The sequence below is a fragment of the Urocampus carinirostris genome, chromosome 4 (assembly GCF_059441175.1).
Source record: "Urocampus carinirostris isolate Australia breed hairy pipefish chromosome 4, RoL_Ucar_1.0, whole genome shotgun sequence".
Taxonomy (NCBI): domain Eukaryota; kingdom Metazoa; phylum Chordata; class Actinopteri; order Syngnathiformes; family Syngnathidae; genus Urocampus; species Urocampus carinirostris.
In genome coordinates this window covers 3,590,981-3,611,478 of record NC_142352.1, presented here as the reverse complement: position 1 = coordinate 3,611,478, position 20,498 = coordinate 3,590,981, and the positions used below count along the sequence as shown (strand labels likewise).

The 20,498-nt window shown below is 42.8% G+C and overlaps 1 protein-coding gene and 1 pseudogene across 2 annotated transcripts in view; both read left to right on the top strand.

Annotated features, from left to right (window-relative positions):
- The window catches only part of LOC148366673 (UDP-glucuronosyltransferase 2C1 pseudogene), a 457,271-nt pseudogene that overhangs the window by 258,889 nt on the left and 177,884 nt on the right, over window positions 1-20,498 (top strand). The window lies entirely within an intron of this gene.
- hcn4 (hyperpolarization activated cyclic nucleotide-gated potassium channel 4) overlaps window positions 1-20,498 on the top strand; it is a 198,923-nt gene that overhangs the window by 141,383 nt on the left and 37,042 nt on the right. Inside the window, exons 5-6 of the mRNA XM_088333476.1 lie at window positions 5,577-5,723; window positions 6,994-7,234. Of these exons, the coding sequence (XP_088189602.1) occupies window positions 5,577-5,723; window positions 6,994-7,234 (388 nt within the window). The remainder of the gene's footprint in view (window positions 1-5,576; window positions 5,724-6,993; window positions 7,235-20,498) is intronic.

Below are 20,498 nucleotides of genomic sequence, written 5' to 3'. Positions count from 1 at the left end.
AGGAGAGAGGGCGGGACAAAAAAAAAGAGGGAGAGGGAGAGAGTGTGAGAAACAAAAGAGATAAAAAGTCATGAGAGAGGGGGAAAAGAAAGGGGGAGGAAGAAAGAAATCCAAAGAGAAATTGAAAGACAGAAGGAAAGAAAAGAGAAAAGAAAGCGCAAAGAGAGAAAGAGAAAAGGAAAAAAGGAAGGTAAAAAGACAGAGAGAGAAAGAGACGAAGAGCAACAAAGGAAGAGAAAAAGAGAGACACAGAGAGTGAAAGAGACAGAAACAGAGAGTGGGAACAAAGGGGTGGAAAAGAAAGAGAGAGAAAAAAAAACAAAATACAAGTACAGTGTCTTTGTTCGAGGCACCTGGCTTTGGCAACATCAAGTTGACATCTTTCAACCTGCAGCTCGTTTTTCTCTTGCGCTTCTCTGAGTGTTGTCTCGCGGGCCGGATTCAATCCCTCAGCGGGCCAGAACTGGCCCGCGGGCCGCCTATTTGACACCTGTGCACTTAACAATGCATGCTCTCGGTATCCTAGATGGTAGGGCGCCTGCTCCGAGACTGGGAGGACGCTGGTTACCAGGGTTGTGGGTTACTTTCAAAATGTAATCTGATACAGTTACCTTTTGAAATTGTAATCGGTGTTAGGAATTTAATGTATAAAAATGTATCGTTGAGCAAATTGTTCGAAATAGTTATCTGACTCCATTAACCCAACATAACCTTCATTCACCTAACAATGCATGCTCTCAGTAGCCTAGATGGTAGGGCGCCCGCTCCGAGATTGGGAGGTCACTGGTTCAAGCCTCGGCCGAGTCATACCTAAGACTTACAACATTGGTACTCATTGCCTCCCTGCTCGGCATTAAGGGTTGGAATTTGGGGGTTTGGTCACCTAACGATTAAAAATGGCTGGGCCCTATTTGGCTGTGGCTGCATCGGCTTGCTACAGTTTAACTGGATGCATTAGATAGCTGTTTGTTTCATCAAACATTTCTATTGCCTGTCCACTTCTGTCTTTATCAGGGTGTCTTTTGTTATAAAAGCCTGCAATTTTACCTGGCAAGTGAACGCATCCTTGACTGAAATGAAATGAAATGATCTGCATTTATAGAGCGCTTTTCAAGTCCAGACTTCCCAAAGCGCTTTACAGTGTGCTTCACATTTCCCAATAGCGGCCGTGCAGCCATGTAAGGCGCTAACCTGCATATTGGGGGTATTAGGGGTTCAGTGTCTTGCCCAAGGATACTTCAATATGTAACACGGAGGAGCCGGGATTCGAACTGTGATCTCTTGATCCCAAGACGAGCGCTCTACCTCCTGAGCCACTGCATACCGGAACCCTTATAAGCTGGGACGATCATAAGTAGCTCCAGGGTTAGGTAGGGTTACTTTAACTTGATTACTTTCAATTACTTTTGGATTACTCCAATTCCAAATATGCTAATAAAAGACAAAAGAAACTAAATATGAATAAAATGACTAAATTTTGTGCAGGCTTGGGGAGTAACAGAACACATGGAACGGCAAAAATGATGTTGGCAAGCTGTTTGGATTTATTTTCATTTTGTTTGTCGCATTTTATGTTAGTTTTGCCGGAGATCAAAGAGATCAAAGCCAGGATAGAAAGCTTACCACGTGTTGTCATCATTGTATTCATATTTAGTTTCTTATGTCTTTTATTAGCATATTTGGTATTGGAGTAATCCAAAAGCAATTGAAAGTAATCAAGTTAAAGTAACCCTACCCAACCCTGAGTAGCTCTACCATTGTATAACCATTGTCTGCATGGCGGAAGCTATTCAATCATTTGAATGGCAAGATTGTTAGTGATCAAAGCGTACCTTTAGTGTCAATTCATGCATGCTAATTTTTTTCTCTATTGTTTTTAATATTCTGGGGCTGAAGGTCAAGGAAGCTACCTGTTATTATTCTCTGAGGAGCTCTGCCGCACGCTTTGATGTGCATCTCGGTTCCTCTCGCACACACCGTCGCAATTTTCTTCTGAACAAATACTGTAAAGACTAACAGCATATCTGACAGACTGGAATTCTGTGATAGATCTTTTGGTGTGCCTCCGTTTGAACAGAAAAGTGTCGATGATATTGGCCCCCCAAACAAAATCTCTATCAAAAATAGGAGAAATAGGAAAAATTTCAATTATTTATTTTGCTATTGTTTTGAAATTGTGTCATCATTATTTTTTACTATATTCACATTTTCACATTTTCTATGGCTTTTGTTCTATCTCATCTAATCTCATCTCATTAGCTGCACCGCTTATCCTCAGTAGGGTCGCGGGGTTGCTGGAGCCCATCCCAGCGATCATCGGGCAGTGGGCAGGGGACACCCTGAACTGGCTGCCAGCCAATCGCAGGGCAAACAGGGACAGACAATCCGCTTGCTCATTCACACCTAGGGACAATTTGGACCGGCCAATCCACCTGAAATGCATGTCTTTGGAATGTGGGAGGAAACCGGAGTGCCCGGAGGAAACCCACGCAAGCACGGGGGGAACATACAAACTCCGCACATTAAGTCCGGTAGCTGGATTTGAACCCACACAGGAGGTTCCCAAGACCTTAGAACTGTGCCGAACACGCGCTAACCACTGCGCCGCCGTGCTGCCCGGCTTTTGTTCTATCCCGAGCAAAAACGACTATAGACACTATAGACCAGGGGTGTCAAACTCATTTTAACTCGGGGGCCGCACGATAGAACAAACATTCAGTCAGGGGCCGGACTAGCAGATTAAAGAGAAAGAAAAAAAGGGATAAAGAAATAAGAGAAAGAGGGAGGGAAAAGGAGAGAGGGCGGGACAAAGAAAGAAAAAGAGAGAGGGAGAGAGCGTGAGAAACAAAAGATAAAAAGTCGTGAGAGAGGGGGAAAAGAAAGGGAGAGGAAGCAAGAAATCCAAAGAGAAACAAAAAGACAGAAGGAGAGAAAAGAGAAAAGAATGTGCGAAGAGAATGAAGAGAGAAAGAGAAAAGGAAAAAAGGAAGTTAGAGCAAAAGAGGTTGAAAGACACAGAGAGAGAAAGAGACAAAGACCAACAAAGGAAGCGAAAAAGAGAGACACGGAAAGTCAAAGAGACAGAGACAGAGTGGGAGAAAAGGGGTGGAGAAGAGAGAGAGAGAGAGAGAGAGAGAGAGAGAGAGAGAGAGAGAGAGAGAGAGAGAGAGAGAGAGAGAGAGAGAGAGAGAGAGAGAGAGAGAGAGAGAAGTTGACATATTTCAACCTGCAGCTTGTTTTTCCCTTGCACTTCTCTGGGTGTTGGTTCGCGGGCCGGATTCAATCCCTCAGCGGGCCGCCTGTTTGACACCTGTGCTATAGACTATAGACTTGAGTTACGCATGTGGGAGTGGCTGCATTTTTGCTTTTTTGAATAAAGCTCCTCCCACTTTTTTATTGACAAAATTTACATCACAATTTCATATTATACAGACATTCGCCTTGCATATATTTAACCTTTGCAGTGCCATAACGTAAAAACACGTTTTCAGAAGCATTTTAAACTATTTTAAATGCTTTGGTACATCTCTACTGTTAGTATTAGGCCTATGGGAACTATATTAGTACGATAGTCAAGTCATGTTTATTTGTATATGCCTTTATCACAAGGAGTCTCAAAGGGCTGCACAGACTATTGCTAGCAACAGACTGTTATGACACAATCCCCTGATCTAAAACATGAGGGCAAGGAAAAACTCAAAAACCTCAACATAATGTAAATGAAAAAATCTTGAGAAGGGACCGCACATTGGGTAATCCCCCTTCCAGGATGACCAGGCTGCAACGGATGCAATAACCAATAATACACAAATTGTCAACATGAAATATAGGTCACTCATAAGCTATAGAATAGAATTGTGTTTTAAGCCTAGATTTAAAGAGTTCCACTGAGGTTGCAGATCCAATCTCGGGGGGAAGAGCATTCCACAGCACCGGGGTCCGAATGGAGAACGCTCTCCAACCTGCGGATCTCTTCTTGGCTCTTGGGATCACTAGTAGACCAGCATTTTCAGAGCGAAAACTCCGGATCGGAACATGCAGGGAAATTAAATCTGAAAAATATGAGGGAGCAAGTCCATGCATGCTTTTGTATACTAGCAACAGAACCTTCAAATCACATCTTAGGCTAACAGGGAGCCAATGCAGTTTAGTTAAAATCGGGTTAATGTGATCAAACTTTCTTGTCTTAGTTCCTCGCTGCAGCATCTTGTACCAGCTGAAGGCTTTTGATTTTGGACTTTGGGAGACTAGAGAGTAGTGCATTACAGTAATCGAGACAGGAGGTAACAAATGCTTGAATTCTGATCTCCTGATCCGACTGAGACAGCATAGGGCGAATTCTAGGAAAGATGCGAAGATGGAAAAAAGCTGTTCTAGTAATATTCCTAACGTGTGTTTGGAAGGACTCATTCGGAGTCATATATGACACCTACATTTTTGACTGAGTCACTCTGGGTGATATGACATTTGTCAATGTTCAGAGCAGTTTGTGAGAACAAGTCACGGCATTTAGATGGACGAATAATTAACATTTCGTTCTTTTCAGAGTTAAAGCAGAAGAAGTTGAGTGACATCCATTCTTTTATCTCAGTGAGGCAGTCCTCCAAATTTCCAGTTTAGTGTAGCCATCGGAAGATATAGTTTAGTGTCATCTGCGAAACAATTTTACTACGTTTTTAATATTTGTTAAGAAATATTTTCTTAAAAGGAGCGAAAGGTTTTGATATAGCAGAGATGGATATTGTACATGTTCCTTATTTTATTAAAGATGTCTTAAAATCGTTCTTTAAATAAGAAACACAGGATTTTAAATATACAAAAATGTGCTGATGAAACAAGGTAACCCTTACATGTTTTACAAAACTGTTTGTAAACTATTTAAGAACACTCCCAAAAATTTCATTCGACAAACAAACATTTTGTCAGGATGACTGATTCAATTCACCTGTGCCCGTTTCGGCGTCAGCCGCTGCTGGTTTTCTGATTGGTTCCCTGTCCTACTTAAGCTCAGTCCTTTCACTTGCCTGTTGTCAGTCCGTTAGCGAACCTCTATTTCTACAAGGAAAGCATTTTGACTCTGACTCCCGTCGGTCCCGCTTTTTTCACCCGTTTTCCAACCATCCGTTCCTGATTTCCCCGTTTGTCTCCGGCTACAACATGTTTTTGACCCCGACCACGTTTTGATCTCTCGTCCCGGCTTACGACTTGTTTTTTGATCCCGACCACGTTTTGCTCTCGTGTCCCAGTTATTGACCTGTTTTTCCGTCTACGACACTACGATCTCCCTTCTGAATTCGGAACATGTTCCGATTCTGTGAGCAGCTTGCTTCCCGCAACCAGCGATCACCGGATCACAGACGCTGCCTTTCCTCTTTTTCTCAATAAACTTATGGTTAACGTTACGCATCTGGGTCCTAATTCCGTTCTGGTCGTGACACATTTTGTGTTTTTTTTTTTTAAATTCTATTGTGTCATGGAGCACTGAACGGTTATGGTCAACACTAATACAGCTTAATAAACATTCACTGATTGGTGTCCTTTAATAATCCTGTTTTTTTTCTCTCTGTGTGTTACAGTACAAGCAAGTGGAGCAGTACATGTCCTTTCACAAGCTACCGGCAGACATGAGGCAAAGGATCCACGATTATTACGAGCACCGCTACCAGGGCAAGATGTTCGACGAGGAGAGCATCCTGGGGGAGCTGAACGAGCCCCTCCGAGAGGTACGGGCAATGCTCCCTGTAATTTTCCTTACGGGTCTGAGCGTTCACACAAAGTCGGTGAGCAGCGCTTGAAACCACAGTGAGCAACCATAATCCCAAGTGTGTCAAGATAATTCATTATCAAACATGTCCAAAACTTGACATCAAATTACATTTTGCTGAGTTTCCGGCAATGCAAAATTATTTTTCTCTTTTGAAGGAATTGACTCTCGTACGATTGCAAAAGTTGTACGGCCTACAAACGTCGTTTGTTCTTACAATTCTTTCACAAGATATCCATTTCTTTTTATTTCCTGATATATTTTGTCGCACAATATTAAGATTTTTGGGGGCTTATTGAGTCGGTTGTAAGATACAGAACTGTACTTAATCACATTTTTTTAGTGGAAGTACAATGTTGGCAACAAGATTCACTTGATATCATTGGAAACTATTTGAATGCAGCAAAACGTTTTTCTTATTTTTTCCGTGTTTTTTTTTCAAATTCCTTTAAAAAAAATTCTCATTGTGTTTTTTTTCTCCGAGGCTGTTACCTTTTTCTTTGTTACCTTTTTCTTTTTGTTCTCTGTTTACTTTTTTCCTACATTTCTTTATTTTCTTTTTTTCTGGCTTTTTTTCAAAATGTTTCCTTCTTTTTTTCTCTTCCTTTTGTTTCTTTTTTTCTCAGCTTTTCACCACTTTTTCATTTTGATATTTTTTTCTTTTTTGTTTTATTCCCCCCTTCTTTTAAGTCATTTTGTGCATAGTTCTACATCATATTTGGTCATGTTGTGATTAAAGAAGCAAAAACAACCCGAAGAGCCGTTTAGGACCCGAAAGAGCCGGCTCCTTTTAGTGAGCCGAGCCGAAGAAGTCGACCAACTCTACTAACTTTACTCAACTTCGTTCTACTCTGACTCGACTTCAAAATACCGCATTTAGGACACAACGTCGGGGGGACCCGTGTATTTTTACCTTCATGCACTGTAACTTTGACTTAAGTCACTTCTTCATTAATAATTTTGATCCCTCATTTTTGTGCGCCGGCTAGATTTTCTCGTGCGCAGAGAATGTGGGTACGGGAACCGTTTTTTCCGGGCCCGCAACCGGAATACGGAAAATCAGCCTTGGCATTCTTTGCGGTTCACTTCTCATTTGCTGACATTTTGCTTCTTGACGGAGGATCTCGGGAAAGGAGAAACAAATGTCATTTATTCTCTAATATCCTTTCCCACCCAGGATCGTGTCAGGTCATCGCCTTTGGTTGAACGTTTTATTTTCCGCCTGGCAGGAAATCATCAACTTCAACTGTCGAAAACTGGTGGCCTCCATGCCGTTGTTCGCCAACGCCGACCCCAACTTCGTCACCTCCATGCTCACCAAGCTCAAATTCGAAGTGTTCCAACCCGGGGACTACATCATTAGGGAAGGCACCATCGGAAAAAAGATGTACTTCATCCAGCACGGCGTGGTCAGCGTGCTCACCAAAGGCAGCAAGGAGACCAAACTGTCGGACGGTTCCTACTTTGGTGGTAAGCGGGCTTCTTTTTGAATCGTGGGCCATTATGCGGCCCGATATTAAATCCCTTTGAGCTTTCCGTGGTGTGTTTTGTGCGGGCTCTCGTCACCTCCCTTAAAAAATTCTCCCTCATGGTTTATGCAAGACTTTTTCCCATCTAATTCACATCACAAGCTGCCTCTTCATTGTAGGACTTATCCTGATGAATTAAACACAACAGAGAAGGACACTTTTCAAGGTCTGTGAGGTCACCCAGACATGCTCTGTCACTGTGGTGCCTTGGCTGTCTATAAATTGCATTGTTCATTTGCGTGGCTATAATCACATAGTTAAAAAATGCTATTTTGTTTGTCAGCTTCAGTATATTTCTTTTTGAAATGATCTGAAATGATCTGCATTTATACAGCGCTTTTCAAGTCAATGACAATTTACAGTGTGCTTCACATTTCCCAATAGCGGCCTTGTATTGCAGCCATGTAAGACGCTAACCTGCTTATTGGGGGTATTAGGGGTTCAGTGTCTTACCAAAGGACACTTCGACCTGTAACAAGCCGGGATTCGAACTGGGATCCCTTGATCCCAAGACGAGCGCTCTACCTCCTGAGCTACTGCTGGTCATTGTTGATGATGTTACTAGTGTCGGTTACTGAAAAGAAGTCAAGTCATGTTTATTTGTATAGCCCTTAATCACAAAGAGTCTCAAAGGGCTGCACAGACCACAGATTATTGCAAACTACAGACTATTATGACACCATCCCCTGATCTAAAACCTACATGAGGGCAAATAATACACAGATATTGTCAACATGATATATAGGTTATTCATATGATATAGAAAATAAGTGTGTTTTAAGCTTAGATTTAAACATTTTCACTGAGGTTGCAGATCAATTTTCAGAGGGAAGAGCGTTCCACAGCACTTGGGCCAGAATGGAAAGCTCTCTCGAGCCTGCAGATTTCTTCTTGGCTCTTGGATCACTGGTAGACCTGCATTTTCAGAGCGAAGGCTCCGGACCGGAACATAGGGGGAAATTAAATCTGAAAGATATGAGGGAGCAAGTCCATGCATAATGTTGTGACTGTTACTTCATTTCAAAAGTAATTCCGTTACTGACACCTAAAAGTAGTGACAGTAACTATCCAGATACAAATTACCATAGATAAGATTGATGCCGACCTCTTAAGACTGCTTAAAAAGGGCCATGTATGAAAATAAATAGACAATTAGACAATAAATTAAGCTGGAAAACACACAGCAAACACATACAAACTAAGGTATCTAAAAGCATTTTAATGATTAATAAAGCCAAATTCTTTTTAAACTGTAATGGATTATATTTATTATACTGTTCTCTAGTTCTGCCATACTTAACATATTGTGCAGAAGTCTGGGGCAATAATTAAAAAAAGCTCACTACAGCCCCTTTTTATCCTGCAAAAACGTGCAATTAGAACCATACACAGGGTAGGATATCGGGATCCAACTAATATTTTATTCCTGCCATCCAAATGATTAAAATTGGATGATTTAGTAATTTTTTTCACTTCACAACTGCTATTTAAGGTCAACAAAAACATAGTGCCACAAAAAATCAAAAAAGTATTCACTCGGAAAGAGGGAATTTATAATTTAAGGGGCTGTAGCAAATTCATAAATCCCAAAGGTGAGAACCACCAGGAAAAGTACGTGTGTGTCTGTGTGCGGAGTCAAACTTTGGAAGAATTTACAAGACAAGATCAAACAATGTCCAAATATTCACTTGTACAAATCCAGATACAAAAAAACAATATTGGCAGAATACAGAGATGAAGAAAATGAGGTATGAGTGATATTAGAGATTGGAAATGCATTTACAACTATAGTTAACCTTGTTGTTATTGTTACTATTATTATATCATAACTGTTATTATTGCTATTGTTGTTATTATCATTGGTGTCACAATGATATTTAGTGGCAAGTAGCATTGTAACTACTCTCTGGTCTCCCGAAGTCTAGAATCAAGTCCGATCACATAACACCGATTTTGGCTAACCTGCATTGGCTCCCAGTTAGCCTTAGATGTGATTTCAAGGTTCTCTTAATATTATACAAAATCATTCATGGACTTGCTCCCTCTTATCTTTCAGATCTGATTTCCCCCTATGTCCCGGTCCGAAGCCTACGATCTGAGAGTGCCGGTCTTCTGGTGATCCCAAGAGCCAAGAAGTGTTCCGCTGGTTCGAGAGCGTTCTCCATCCGGGCACCAGTGCTGTGGAATGCTCTTCCCCCTGAGATCCGATCTGCAACCTCAGTGGAAATGTTTAAATCCAAGCTTAAAACTCACTTCTACTCCATAGCATATGAATAACCTACTCTTCTCGTCGGCTGAAAAATAGTCTGTGTAATATAGTGTAATAATCTGTGAAGCCCTTTGAGACTCTTCGTGATTTAGGGCTATACAAATTGAAATAACTTGACTTGTAACGTTAATAGATGGGTGCTACCATGATTAGTGTATAAAATGTGTGACTACTGTTATTATTATAATTATTGATAAAGTCAGGGTCGAAGAGGCTTGCTTAGCAGGAGCTGAGGTTCGCAGACGGACTGACAACGGGTGACAGGAAGACGGGGGTTTAAAAAGAGATAAGCAGCCAATCAGTGTCCGAGGCAGTTGGCGCCAAAGGAGCAGACTCGGGTGCCTCGCATCAGTAATCATGACACACTGCTCCATATCAATTATAAGTCTCTTTTTACAAGTAATAAAACCGTGCAATCTAATCGATTTGTAAAGGCAGTTTACTATATTGCCTTCATTCTAAGTGGCTGTTGTCTGTAAAAGTACAAATTGCAAGTCTGCCAAGGTCGTTGGGTCAAATTATTCATTGTGCAGGAGAGACAAGGCGGCCATTTTGCCCTCACCAAATACCTTTTAAATTGCCCCGCGACGGCGTATCATTTAAGCCACGCGGTTGAGTAATGAGAAACGGTGGCACGGTGTTTTCGATTGCGCCGGAAACCCGATAGGCGGAAGTTTAATTACACTTTGGCTGCTTAAGTTGGTGTGCCCTCTCACTGGGGTGGTTCCAGAGAAATAATGAAAAGATGGCAGCCAATCACATTCAGAAAAGAATAAAAAATGTAATCGACATTCTCAGTAAACACGGTCATGCGTCTCTGTGAGACCTTAAGATGTTCTCAGCCTTGGCTTCGTCCTCGCTAAAGCTAGAGTTCAAAGTCGAGGCAATGTTGTGCCTTCGTAGTCTCCGCAAACATTAATCTCGGTAATGCATCCGTCTGTGTTACGGTATGAGTACTGGCACGGAGATGAATGCCCAGGGTGGGGTACGCCCGTAACGATTTCCAACATCGAAATCAGTTTGGGAAAGTGAGAGAACACAATTAGATGGGAGACCCCGTTAATGACATTCAGGTTTCGTATGGGTGCGTAAAATCCATGAAATTGTTTGAATTTTAATGTTGTTTTTTTAAAGATTGAAAAGTGCCTAAATATCGCGTGAAATGCTTGTGAATTCTTGAAATCGTTGCAGTGTTTCTCAACCCGTCTGCTTAAAAATGACGTTGACAGTGCTCTCTGGTAACTTTGTTTGCCATTTATTTTTCCATCGTTATTAACTGCGGCCGGCATTCGTTTGTATGGCATTGTCCTATTATGTCATGATTACCGATGTGAATCACCTCTGCCCGCTCGTTTGCGGGTTCTGATCGGCTCCCTGTCCCTGTTTAAACCCAGACCTGTCAATCCCCTGTTGTCAGTCCATCTGTGAACATCTGTTTATACAAGGTAAGCCTTTTTTGACCCTGACTCCTGCCTGTCCCGTTTTTGCTCCCATTTGTCTCCGGCTATGACCCGTTTTGATCCCGACTATGTCTACCCTCCCGTCGTGGCTTACGACTCGTTTCCGACCCCGACCACGCTTTTGCTCTCCCTGTCCCGGCTACTGACCCGTTTTTCTGTCCCTAACACCGCCATCGCTCGCTACGGAAGATCCACTTCCATATTTGGATCCCCATCCGAGTGCAGGAACGACTTGCTTCCCGCTTCCAGCGAACACCGGATCGTGGGCGCAGCCCTTCCTCTTTCTTTCCATAAAACTTGTGGTAAACGTTACGCAATTGGGACATGATTCCGTTCTGGTCCTGACATATTAAGCATTATCGCACCCTTAATTGTTGCACCAAAGAGGACAGGTGCATAATAGGGCACTATAAAATTTTAAATAGGGCACTACAAATTGTGTATCAGTGCAAGGATTACATATCAACAGGGTTGGGTGGGGTGACTTTAACTTGATTACTTTCAATTAATTTTGGATTACTCCAATACCATATATGCTAATAAAAGACATAAGAAACTAAATATGAATAAAATGATGATTCACAACACGTGGTAAGCTTTCTCTCCTGGCTTTGATCTCTTTGATCTCCGGCAAAACTAACATCAAATGCGACAGAAACAAAATGAAAATAAATCCAAACAGCTTGCCAACATCATTTTTGCCGTTCCATGTATTCCGTTACTCCCCAAACCTGCACAAAATTTAGTAATTGTATCCATATTTAGTTTATTTTGTCTTTTATTAGCATATTTGGTATTGGAGTAATCCAAAAGTAATTGAAAGTACCGTATTCTCCGCACTATAAGGCGCACCTAAAAACCTTTATTTTTTTCAAAAGCTGACCATGCGCCTTACAATACAGTGCGCCTTTCCAACTAACTTGCAGCCGCCGACTAGATTTTCCCCCGAACGCCAAGTAGTACGCGGTGTATGCTGGGATTTATTTACCGGCGTTTCATTGGCTAACCAATGTGTCAATCATCATTTGAATCGATCACTATTGGCTAAAGTTATTCGGAGGTCAAGGGGCAGATCCTTTTTATCATTGACAGGCTGGCATTGGCTTGAACGGCAAAACAAAGCCTGCAATTGGCCGAAAAAGATGTGTCAATCATCAGTTGAATCGATCACTATTGGCTAAAGTTATTCGGAGGTCAAGGGGCAGATCCTTTTTATCATTGACAGGCTGGCATTGGCTTGAACGGCAAAACAAAGCCTGCAATTGGCCGAAAAAGATGTGTCAATCATCAGTTGAATCGATCACTATTGGCTAAAGTTATTCGGAGGTCAAGGGGCGGATCCTTTTTATCATTTACAGGCTGGCATTGGCTTGAACGGCAAAACAAAGCCTGCAATTGGCCGAAAAAGATGAATGTGTATAGCACGTGGCTGACGGCATAGATAAAGCATTTTTTTCTATTCAGTATTTGTAAATATTTTATTCTCCTGGATTTACTACCCTCACGGATATAAGAGGACATTGGCTGCACATTATTATGAACACAACGACTTCGGTGAGCTACTCCGGGTTTTATATTGTCCCTGTATCTTGTTTCAGACTGAACTCGATGTTTCTGTGATAAGCGGTGCAGATAATGGATGGAATGAAGTGTCTATTTTTAAATTAAACTCAATTCCAAGTGTTTATTGTCATATGCACAGTAAAGTTGCGAGCGAAAAAGAAAATAGAAAGTAAGGAATGGTTGGCATTTCTTGAATCCCAAAACTTTAACCTTCCGAATGATGGAACGATGCATTTGAGTGACATCGTACGGACACCGCATCCGCACGTGTTCTCGACACGTAATTGCGTCTTTGCAAGCTTTCGGAATGTTAAGGGGGTAATAAGTTTGACTGAACTATCTGACTGTTTTGTCGACGTTCCCATTGTAGCGCCTTATAATCCGGTGCGTCTTATGTATGTCAAAAATAGGACCAAAAACTATTTTTTCGGGGTGCGCCCTATAACCCGGTGCGCCTTATAGTGCGGAAAATACGGTAATCAAGTTAAAGTAACCCTACCCAACCCTGCATATCAAAGATGGACATGTATTCCGGTGCTATTGATCAGTACCGCTGTTGGCATTGTTTGCTATTATATGCAGAATATACGTCACTGTATAATACACTCGACATAAATGCACTGCATCTCTGAAAGACAAACTGGCTTCCGTCGCTCTGATCCGGAGTCTTGGAACTGCAATCATTCCTCGCCCCTGCACTTTTACGCTTTTAACTCCCACGTTGTGTGTCTATTTCTGGCATTGCCACTCCTCTGGATGAGGGTTTGGGGGGGACCGAGGGGCGGGGAGGCTACCGAGGTAAGCCCTAAGCCACAGAGAGTTTGTTACCAAACACGGGTTAGTCATTCATGAAATTAATTGGCTGCATCAGCACAGGGAATTAGTGCGCTTGCAGATTTCACTCCGACTATCACTATCCAAACGAGTGGGAATTGAACGGTAACTAAAATGGCATCATTCCGGAGAGAGCAGACATCCGCCAAGGCTCTTCACTTTAAATTAGGCTCTTCACTAAAGTACACACTGACTTATTGTCCCCGTCATAAAATTAAGTCTTTTTTACTACCAGTGTCTTGGGCAAGTACAGCCTGGAGGTACCCACCCTTCTCCAGGCAGGTTTTTGGGTAGGAGTTTGCTCCCCCACACTTGAAAAACATAGATCAGTGGAACCTCGCTAGTTCGCGGTTCCACTTTTGCGGGTTTAGAGCTTCGCAGGTCTAAAAAATATACCTTACCTTCTCAATAAAAGCATTTATTGACTTGAGCAAGCGCGAGCTTATGTCAAATGAGGACACAGTGTGGACACTCTTATTGTGAAGGGGAGGGGGAGGCCCTGACACAATGCTTAGTCATGGTGAGTTACCGCTTCGCTCACCCCCCCTCCTTCAACTCCTCCCACCTCACCCCCTTCTTATGTGGCACTGTTTATCATGGAGGAACTCGGCGACGTAAGTATATTCTCCTCTGTCACATTTCATCTCAAGTTTGACTTTATTTTACCAAAAGCGAGCGGTTGTTTGTACTACCTAAACACGGCTAATTGTGTGTGGTTTCGTGTATTTGTTGTAAAAGCCGTTCGATGCCGCTAGCTAAAGTATGTTGTTATTGTCAGAAGGTAGCTCTTTCACTTTCATTAAAATGAACACGGACCATTTTTGTAACTGTTGTTTCCCAAAACGCTTCACAAACACTCATCGAATATCACATTTTCACTGTTTTTATTTTCAATATGTAACCGGTAGTGTTAACAAGCGAAATAAGCTGCGATGGCTGCATGTGGTTCAGAGCGGTTAATACAATCATGCTGAATGGTTCGTAGTGGTTTCGCCGCAGTCCTATTCCGTGTAAATTGATGATGTAAGACATGGCTACACTTGTGGGTCATGTTTTGGTACATTCAGTTCCAGTGTGAAGAGTTCTGGATGAGTCACCCAATAACTCCTTGCCATCATGCCAGCGATCACTTCGGTTTAATGGCGGGGGGTATACTGTATACCTGTATACGTTTTTTTAAGCATTTTTGAAGGAGCCCCGCTACTTCGCGGATTTTCAGTTTTCGCGGGTGGTCTCGGGCCTAATTAACCGCGATAACCGAGGGATTACTGTACTGCTTTCCGTGTTTCCCAGTAGCAGGACAAGCCTCCTGATCTGACTCAGATACAGCACCTTTATCATATGGTCGCCGTTGTACTTCAGTGAAATGCGTCATCCCACTCTTCAGAGATTAGCCGGGACTTTTAAATCAAGTGGTTAAGGGATCCGTGAACTGTAATATCATTGCTTTTGTGATGTTTATAGTAATAGTAATAATATTGTAATATAATAGTCTAAAACTGTGTTTTTCAACCAGTGTGCCATGGCAGGCTGTTGTGCCACGAGACCTCGTGTAGTGAGCAGCTCAATTTTATCTTTGCAAAAATGATGCCAGTCCAGTTATCAGCCAAGTAATTTTAGCATCCATATGGGTAGGTGCCAGGAGATTACTATCATATTTTATTATTGTACATTAATTATCTTCTCATGAGGTGGTACAGGAAGATATATTAAAAAATTTACTGTATTTTGTTAAATAATGTTGATTTTTTTTTGTTTTAGTTTTTTGCTGTTATTTTACACAAAGAACTGGAAAAAAGTTAGAATGTAGTAAGAAATGTTGTTCCACTGGCAAATCACTTTTGATTATTTTAAGTATTGTTTTAAGTATACTGTTCTCAAGAAAAGCAAGATAAATATTTTAGTGAGACTTGAAAAACAGGTGGGGCAGCACGGCGACGCAGTGGTTAGCGCGTGTGCACCACAGTTCTAAGATCGTGATATCAAATCCCCTGTGTGGAGTTTGCATGTTCTCCCCATGCTTGCGTGGGTTTCCTCCGGGCACTCCAGTTTCCTCCCACATTCCAAAAACATGCATTTCAGATTAATTGGCCGGTTCAAATTGTCCCTAGGTGTGAATGTGAAGTTGTTTGTCCCTGTCTGCCCTGCGACTGGCTGGCAACCAGTTCAGGGTGTCCCCTGCCCACTGCCCGGAGATGGCCGGGGTGGGCTCCAGCACCCCCGTGACCCTATGGAGGATAAGCGGTGCAGATAATGGATAAATGAATAGATGGATGAAAAACAGGTAAAAACTCCCGACAGTAAAACGTCATAGAAGGAAATTTTTAGGCTGGATGCTGAAACTATGCTTTCCAGATGAGTGTTGCGATACTGAGAGCAGCGAAGGGGTTTTGGGTGGGAGAGGCTGTATATTGTCTTGTTGAGCCCAGAGCAGCATCCACAGATCAGGCTTGAAAGCATTTCATGTGTCTTTCCGCATTAGCACTGCAGTCACATTACATTTCCTCCCTCATCGCTGGGTGCCCAAACCGACGCTCTCGTCCAGGACACGTCGAGTCCACTTATGACATTAAGGCTCGCCGGCTCCAACTCATCCAGTAGGCAACAAAGTAGAGCAGACTGCCGAGTACATAATTGCGTAAATAATTCAGGGTCCCGATGAATGAAGGAGTAACACTAACGTGGCTCCGCCGGCGTGCCGATGATGTGCGTTTTCCGCAGGCAGAAAACAAAAGACTAGCTGACAGTTTTTGGCTTCGAGAAGAAAAATGGCAGCTACTTGGCATTCAGCAAGTGTACAATGTAGGCAACGTATTCATCGCTTTGTGAAGCATGGTGGTGTTTAGTTTGACTTCGGTTTCTGCTCCGTGTCCACGTCTGATCCGTGATCATACTATAATTGTCACAAGACAGAAATGGAGACAGGACCCAGTAGCGTTCGTTTACTCAATTTTATTGATAAAGAGAGAGAGCAGTGCTTGCGTCCACGATTCGATGATCGACGGGCAGCAGGTGGCTGGAACGCGGAAGTGGTACTTTCGTGTCGAACGAGGATAATCGTAGGCAGCAGGGATACTGGTCACTAGCCGGGACGGGAGAGCAAGGGCGTTATCAAGTTCAGAAAAGAGGTCGGAAACTGGTATCAGGCAGGAAACACGGCAAAACAGGTCGGTGGTCGGGATGGCAGATCAGGGCAGGAATGGGTCCAGAAACAGGTCGGCAACAGGTATCAGGCAGGAGAAAACAGGGCAGGAAAATGTCGGAAGGTATGAGTTTGCCTAGCTGGGAGCATAGGTTCGCAAACGGTCTGACAGCTTCGTCTTGGAAGCCGGGGGTTTAAAAAGAGTCTCTGAACCAATCAGCACTCAGGGCTGTTGGCGCCAATTGGGCAGTCACAGGTGCCCTCAATCAGCAATCATGACAATAATATTTGTTATATTGGCTTTGGGGGTATGGCGCCCGCCCGGAGACTGGGAAGTTGTGGTTCAAGCCTCGGCCGAGTCATACCTAAGACTTAAACATTGGTACCCGTTGCCTTCCTGCTTGGCGTTCAGCATTAGGAGTTGGAATTGGGGGGTTTGGTCACCTAATGACTCCCAACACCTCAGTTGGGTTGAGCAAGGGGGGCTGGGAATCCCCTCCTCTGACTCAATCTCCCAAAAAGAGTCAGAAATGACTCTAGCCACCTCCCACTAGGGGGATATGGCTGTGGTATATATAATTATATATTGGCTTTAGCATGGTTTTCTCTTGTTTTGGTTTGCAAAAATTGAGATGAGGTAAAACTGTAGCACTGCAGGTAAAGAGCTAAAATCTTAAGCCCAAGCCTGAGTCAAAGCTCCACTGAAATGTGCCTATACTCTCAATTATTACGTTCGGATCATGCTGGGATTCTCTCTCACTGGCTTTTTTTTTTTTTTTTAATCATTTTCCGACCGTCATTGTTCCTCATTGTCTTTCTGACTATCTCTTTCTTCTAGAGTGCAGTTTTACTGTGGCTTGCGAAACTATTAGGCCCCCTTGAAGTCTGTGACCTTTTGCCACATTTCAGACTTCAAACATAAAGATACAAAACTGAAAGCATGGGAAACAAAGTAAAAACACATGTTCGGTGATGGCGAGTAAGCTGTCTGAGTAACTGTGTCATCTTTTCAGATTTTACTCACGTCGATGAATTCTCCACGACGTAATCTCTCTTGAAGTGCGGCAACTAAAAGGCCCTTCAATCCCAGAGTGCCGAGACGAGTTAACTGACAAATGGTCGCCCTCCTCCAGTGAGTCAGTGGGGCCAGGTGTAATCGTCCACCCGCTAAAAACTTGATTTATTCTACAGCTCCATGGCCTCAACTTGCGCAGTCTCATACTATCCGAATAGTTTTGAAAAATGAAAAGCTTCACCATGTGCTCCGAGGATGACTCAGGAAAGTTAAGGTCAGCTACCATGGGGATGCAAACCATCTGCTGCTGAAGTCTTCGGCTTTGCTACCCTTGTAGTTAGCTCTGAAAGACTCCATTTTGACGTTTGGCTACCAATCAGAATAAGAGATAAAAGAAGCCTAAAAGAATCCATCCCGACTCAACCCGGGCGGACGGGCAGTGTTCCCTCTAAACTGCGCGCGTGCGCAATTGCGCACTGCTCGCACATTCTCAGCGCACAAGCAAATCTAGCCAGCGCACAAAAATGAGGGCTCAAAATTACTAATAATAATAATAATAATAATAATAATAATTTCCTTGTATTGTCATTCTGTGTAACAATGTACACAGAACGAAATGTCGATTGCACCTGACCCGTTGTAGCGAGCCGATGCAGCCGCAGCCAACAGAGGGCGCCGCCGACCACTTTTTAAGTCTTAGGAATGACTCGGCCGGGGCGCGAACCACCGACCTCCCAGTCTCAAAGCGGGCGCCTTACCATCTAGGCTACTGAGTTAAGAAGCCACTTAAGTCAAAGATACAGTGCATGAAGGTAAAAATACACGGGTTCCCCTGACGTTGTGTCCTAAATGCGGTATTTTGAAGTCGAGTCGAAGTAGAACGAAGTTGAGTAAAGTTAGTAGAGTTTGTCGAGGACCGGCTTCTTCGGCTCGGCTCAAGAAAAGGAACCGGCTTTTTCGGGTTCTAAATGGCTCTTCAGGTTGTTTTTGCTTCTTTAATCCCAACATGACCAAATATTATGTAAAATGATGCACAAAATGACTCAAAGGAACAGAACAAAAAATAAAAAAATACCAAAATGAAAAAGTAGTGAAAAGACAGAAAAAAAGAAAAGAAAGAAATGTAGGATAAAATTAAATAGAGAACATAAAGAAAAAATAAGAGCTCGGAAAAAATAAACACAATGAGAATTTTTTTTTAAAGGAATTTAAAAAAAAGTAGAAAAAAAACACGGAAAAAAGAAGAAAAAGTTTGTGTTGCATTCAAATAATTTCCAATGATATCAAGTGAATCTTGTTGCCAACATTTTACTTCCACTAAAAAATGTGATTAAGTATAGCTCTGTGTCTTACAACCGACTCAATAAGCCCCCAAAAATGTAATATTGTGCGACAAAATATATCAGGAAATAAAAAGAAATGGATATCTTGTGAAAGAATTGTAAGAACAAACGACGTTTGCAATAGTACATGAGTCAATTCATTCAAAAGAGAAAAATCATTTTGCATTGCCGGAAACTCAGCAAAATGTAACTTGATGTCAAGTTCTGGACATGTTTGATAATGATTTATCTTGCCACATTTGGGGTGGCTGTTGCTCACTATTGTTTCAAGCGTTGCTCACCGACTTTGTGTGAACGCTCAGACTCGTGGAAAATGACAGGGAACATTGCCCACGGGTATTAAAGCCGGAAGCTGACCAATTACTCGATTTCCAGGACCGAGCCTGCGGCAAACGTGATATTTTTTCTTTTTCTTTGTGTTTCGCCGCGTGTCTTGCAATTGGTATGATATCGTCCAGATAGCTCACTGTTAGCCTCAGGGTCGCCGAAGGCATCCAGTTTTGTTTGGTCTAGGTTTGCCACTAAGCAGTCGGCTAGCTGGCTAGCCTGCCGTGTCCATTGTTTTTTTTTCCCAGCTTGTTTCATGTTTGTGATCACATCCGTATTTCGTTGTAGGTTCCCAGGTGGTCTGGCTGCTTACTGCATGTTTTCAGTCGGCCAGACTCACGTTTTTTTGCCGCATGGTTTTGCACTCTTTCGCAGACAGCTAGCATGCCATGATGATTTGGTTTATTTCCTGCTGGGTTCGTATTTGTTGCCGTGACCATTTTTTGTTATTGGATCCCAGGTAGACTGGCTGCTCACTGCACGTTTTTTTGCTGATCCGTCACGGTCAGCCCTCTTCAGTGTCCCGACTGGGTTATTTTTGTCCGTTTTCCCCATTTTGACTGCTCACCATTTGTTGTACCATTACTGCACCCACCTGTGACCCAATGCCTAGGTATTTTCCACATAAATGACCAAAACTTGCCTTACAACATTCATAACCTATTTTACTAATAAAACATAAACCAATATGGTGACTGGCTTGCAAGGGTGCTGGTGTTTCTCGGATGATGTCACAGCTCAGAAATTAAATGACAAGACAGGAAAATGCATTATTTCGGAAAATAATTGGACGGAAACTTCGGTGGTATGATCGCGTCACAAGATCATCTGGACTGACCGAGATAATTCGCCGGGCCCAACAACATTGAGGATGGACTGGTGCCATTTTTGCCACGACCCAAGAACAGGTCAGGGACTGTCAACGGCAAAGAAGGCTGTCAATTGTTGCGTCAGAACCAGAACAGGAGGAGGACCCAGATGCGTAACGTTTTTCACACAAGCTTTATTTTACACGAATGGGGCAGTCATGCACGTTAACACAAACGCCAGAGATTCGGCTATCGCTGGGCGGAAGAAGTAAGGCAGAAGTCCGGTGTTGAACAACAGGAAGCCAGAGGCCGACGAGATCAATACCAAATACACGAGCAGAAACCAGACGGACGGGGTCGATACCGGACAGGACGGGACAGACAGGATCGATACCGGATACAGGAGATTTTAGCAAGGTATCAGACAGGACGAGACAGACCGA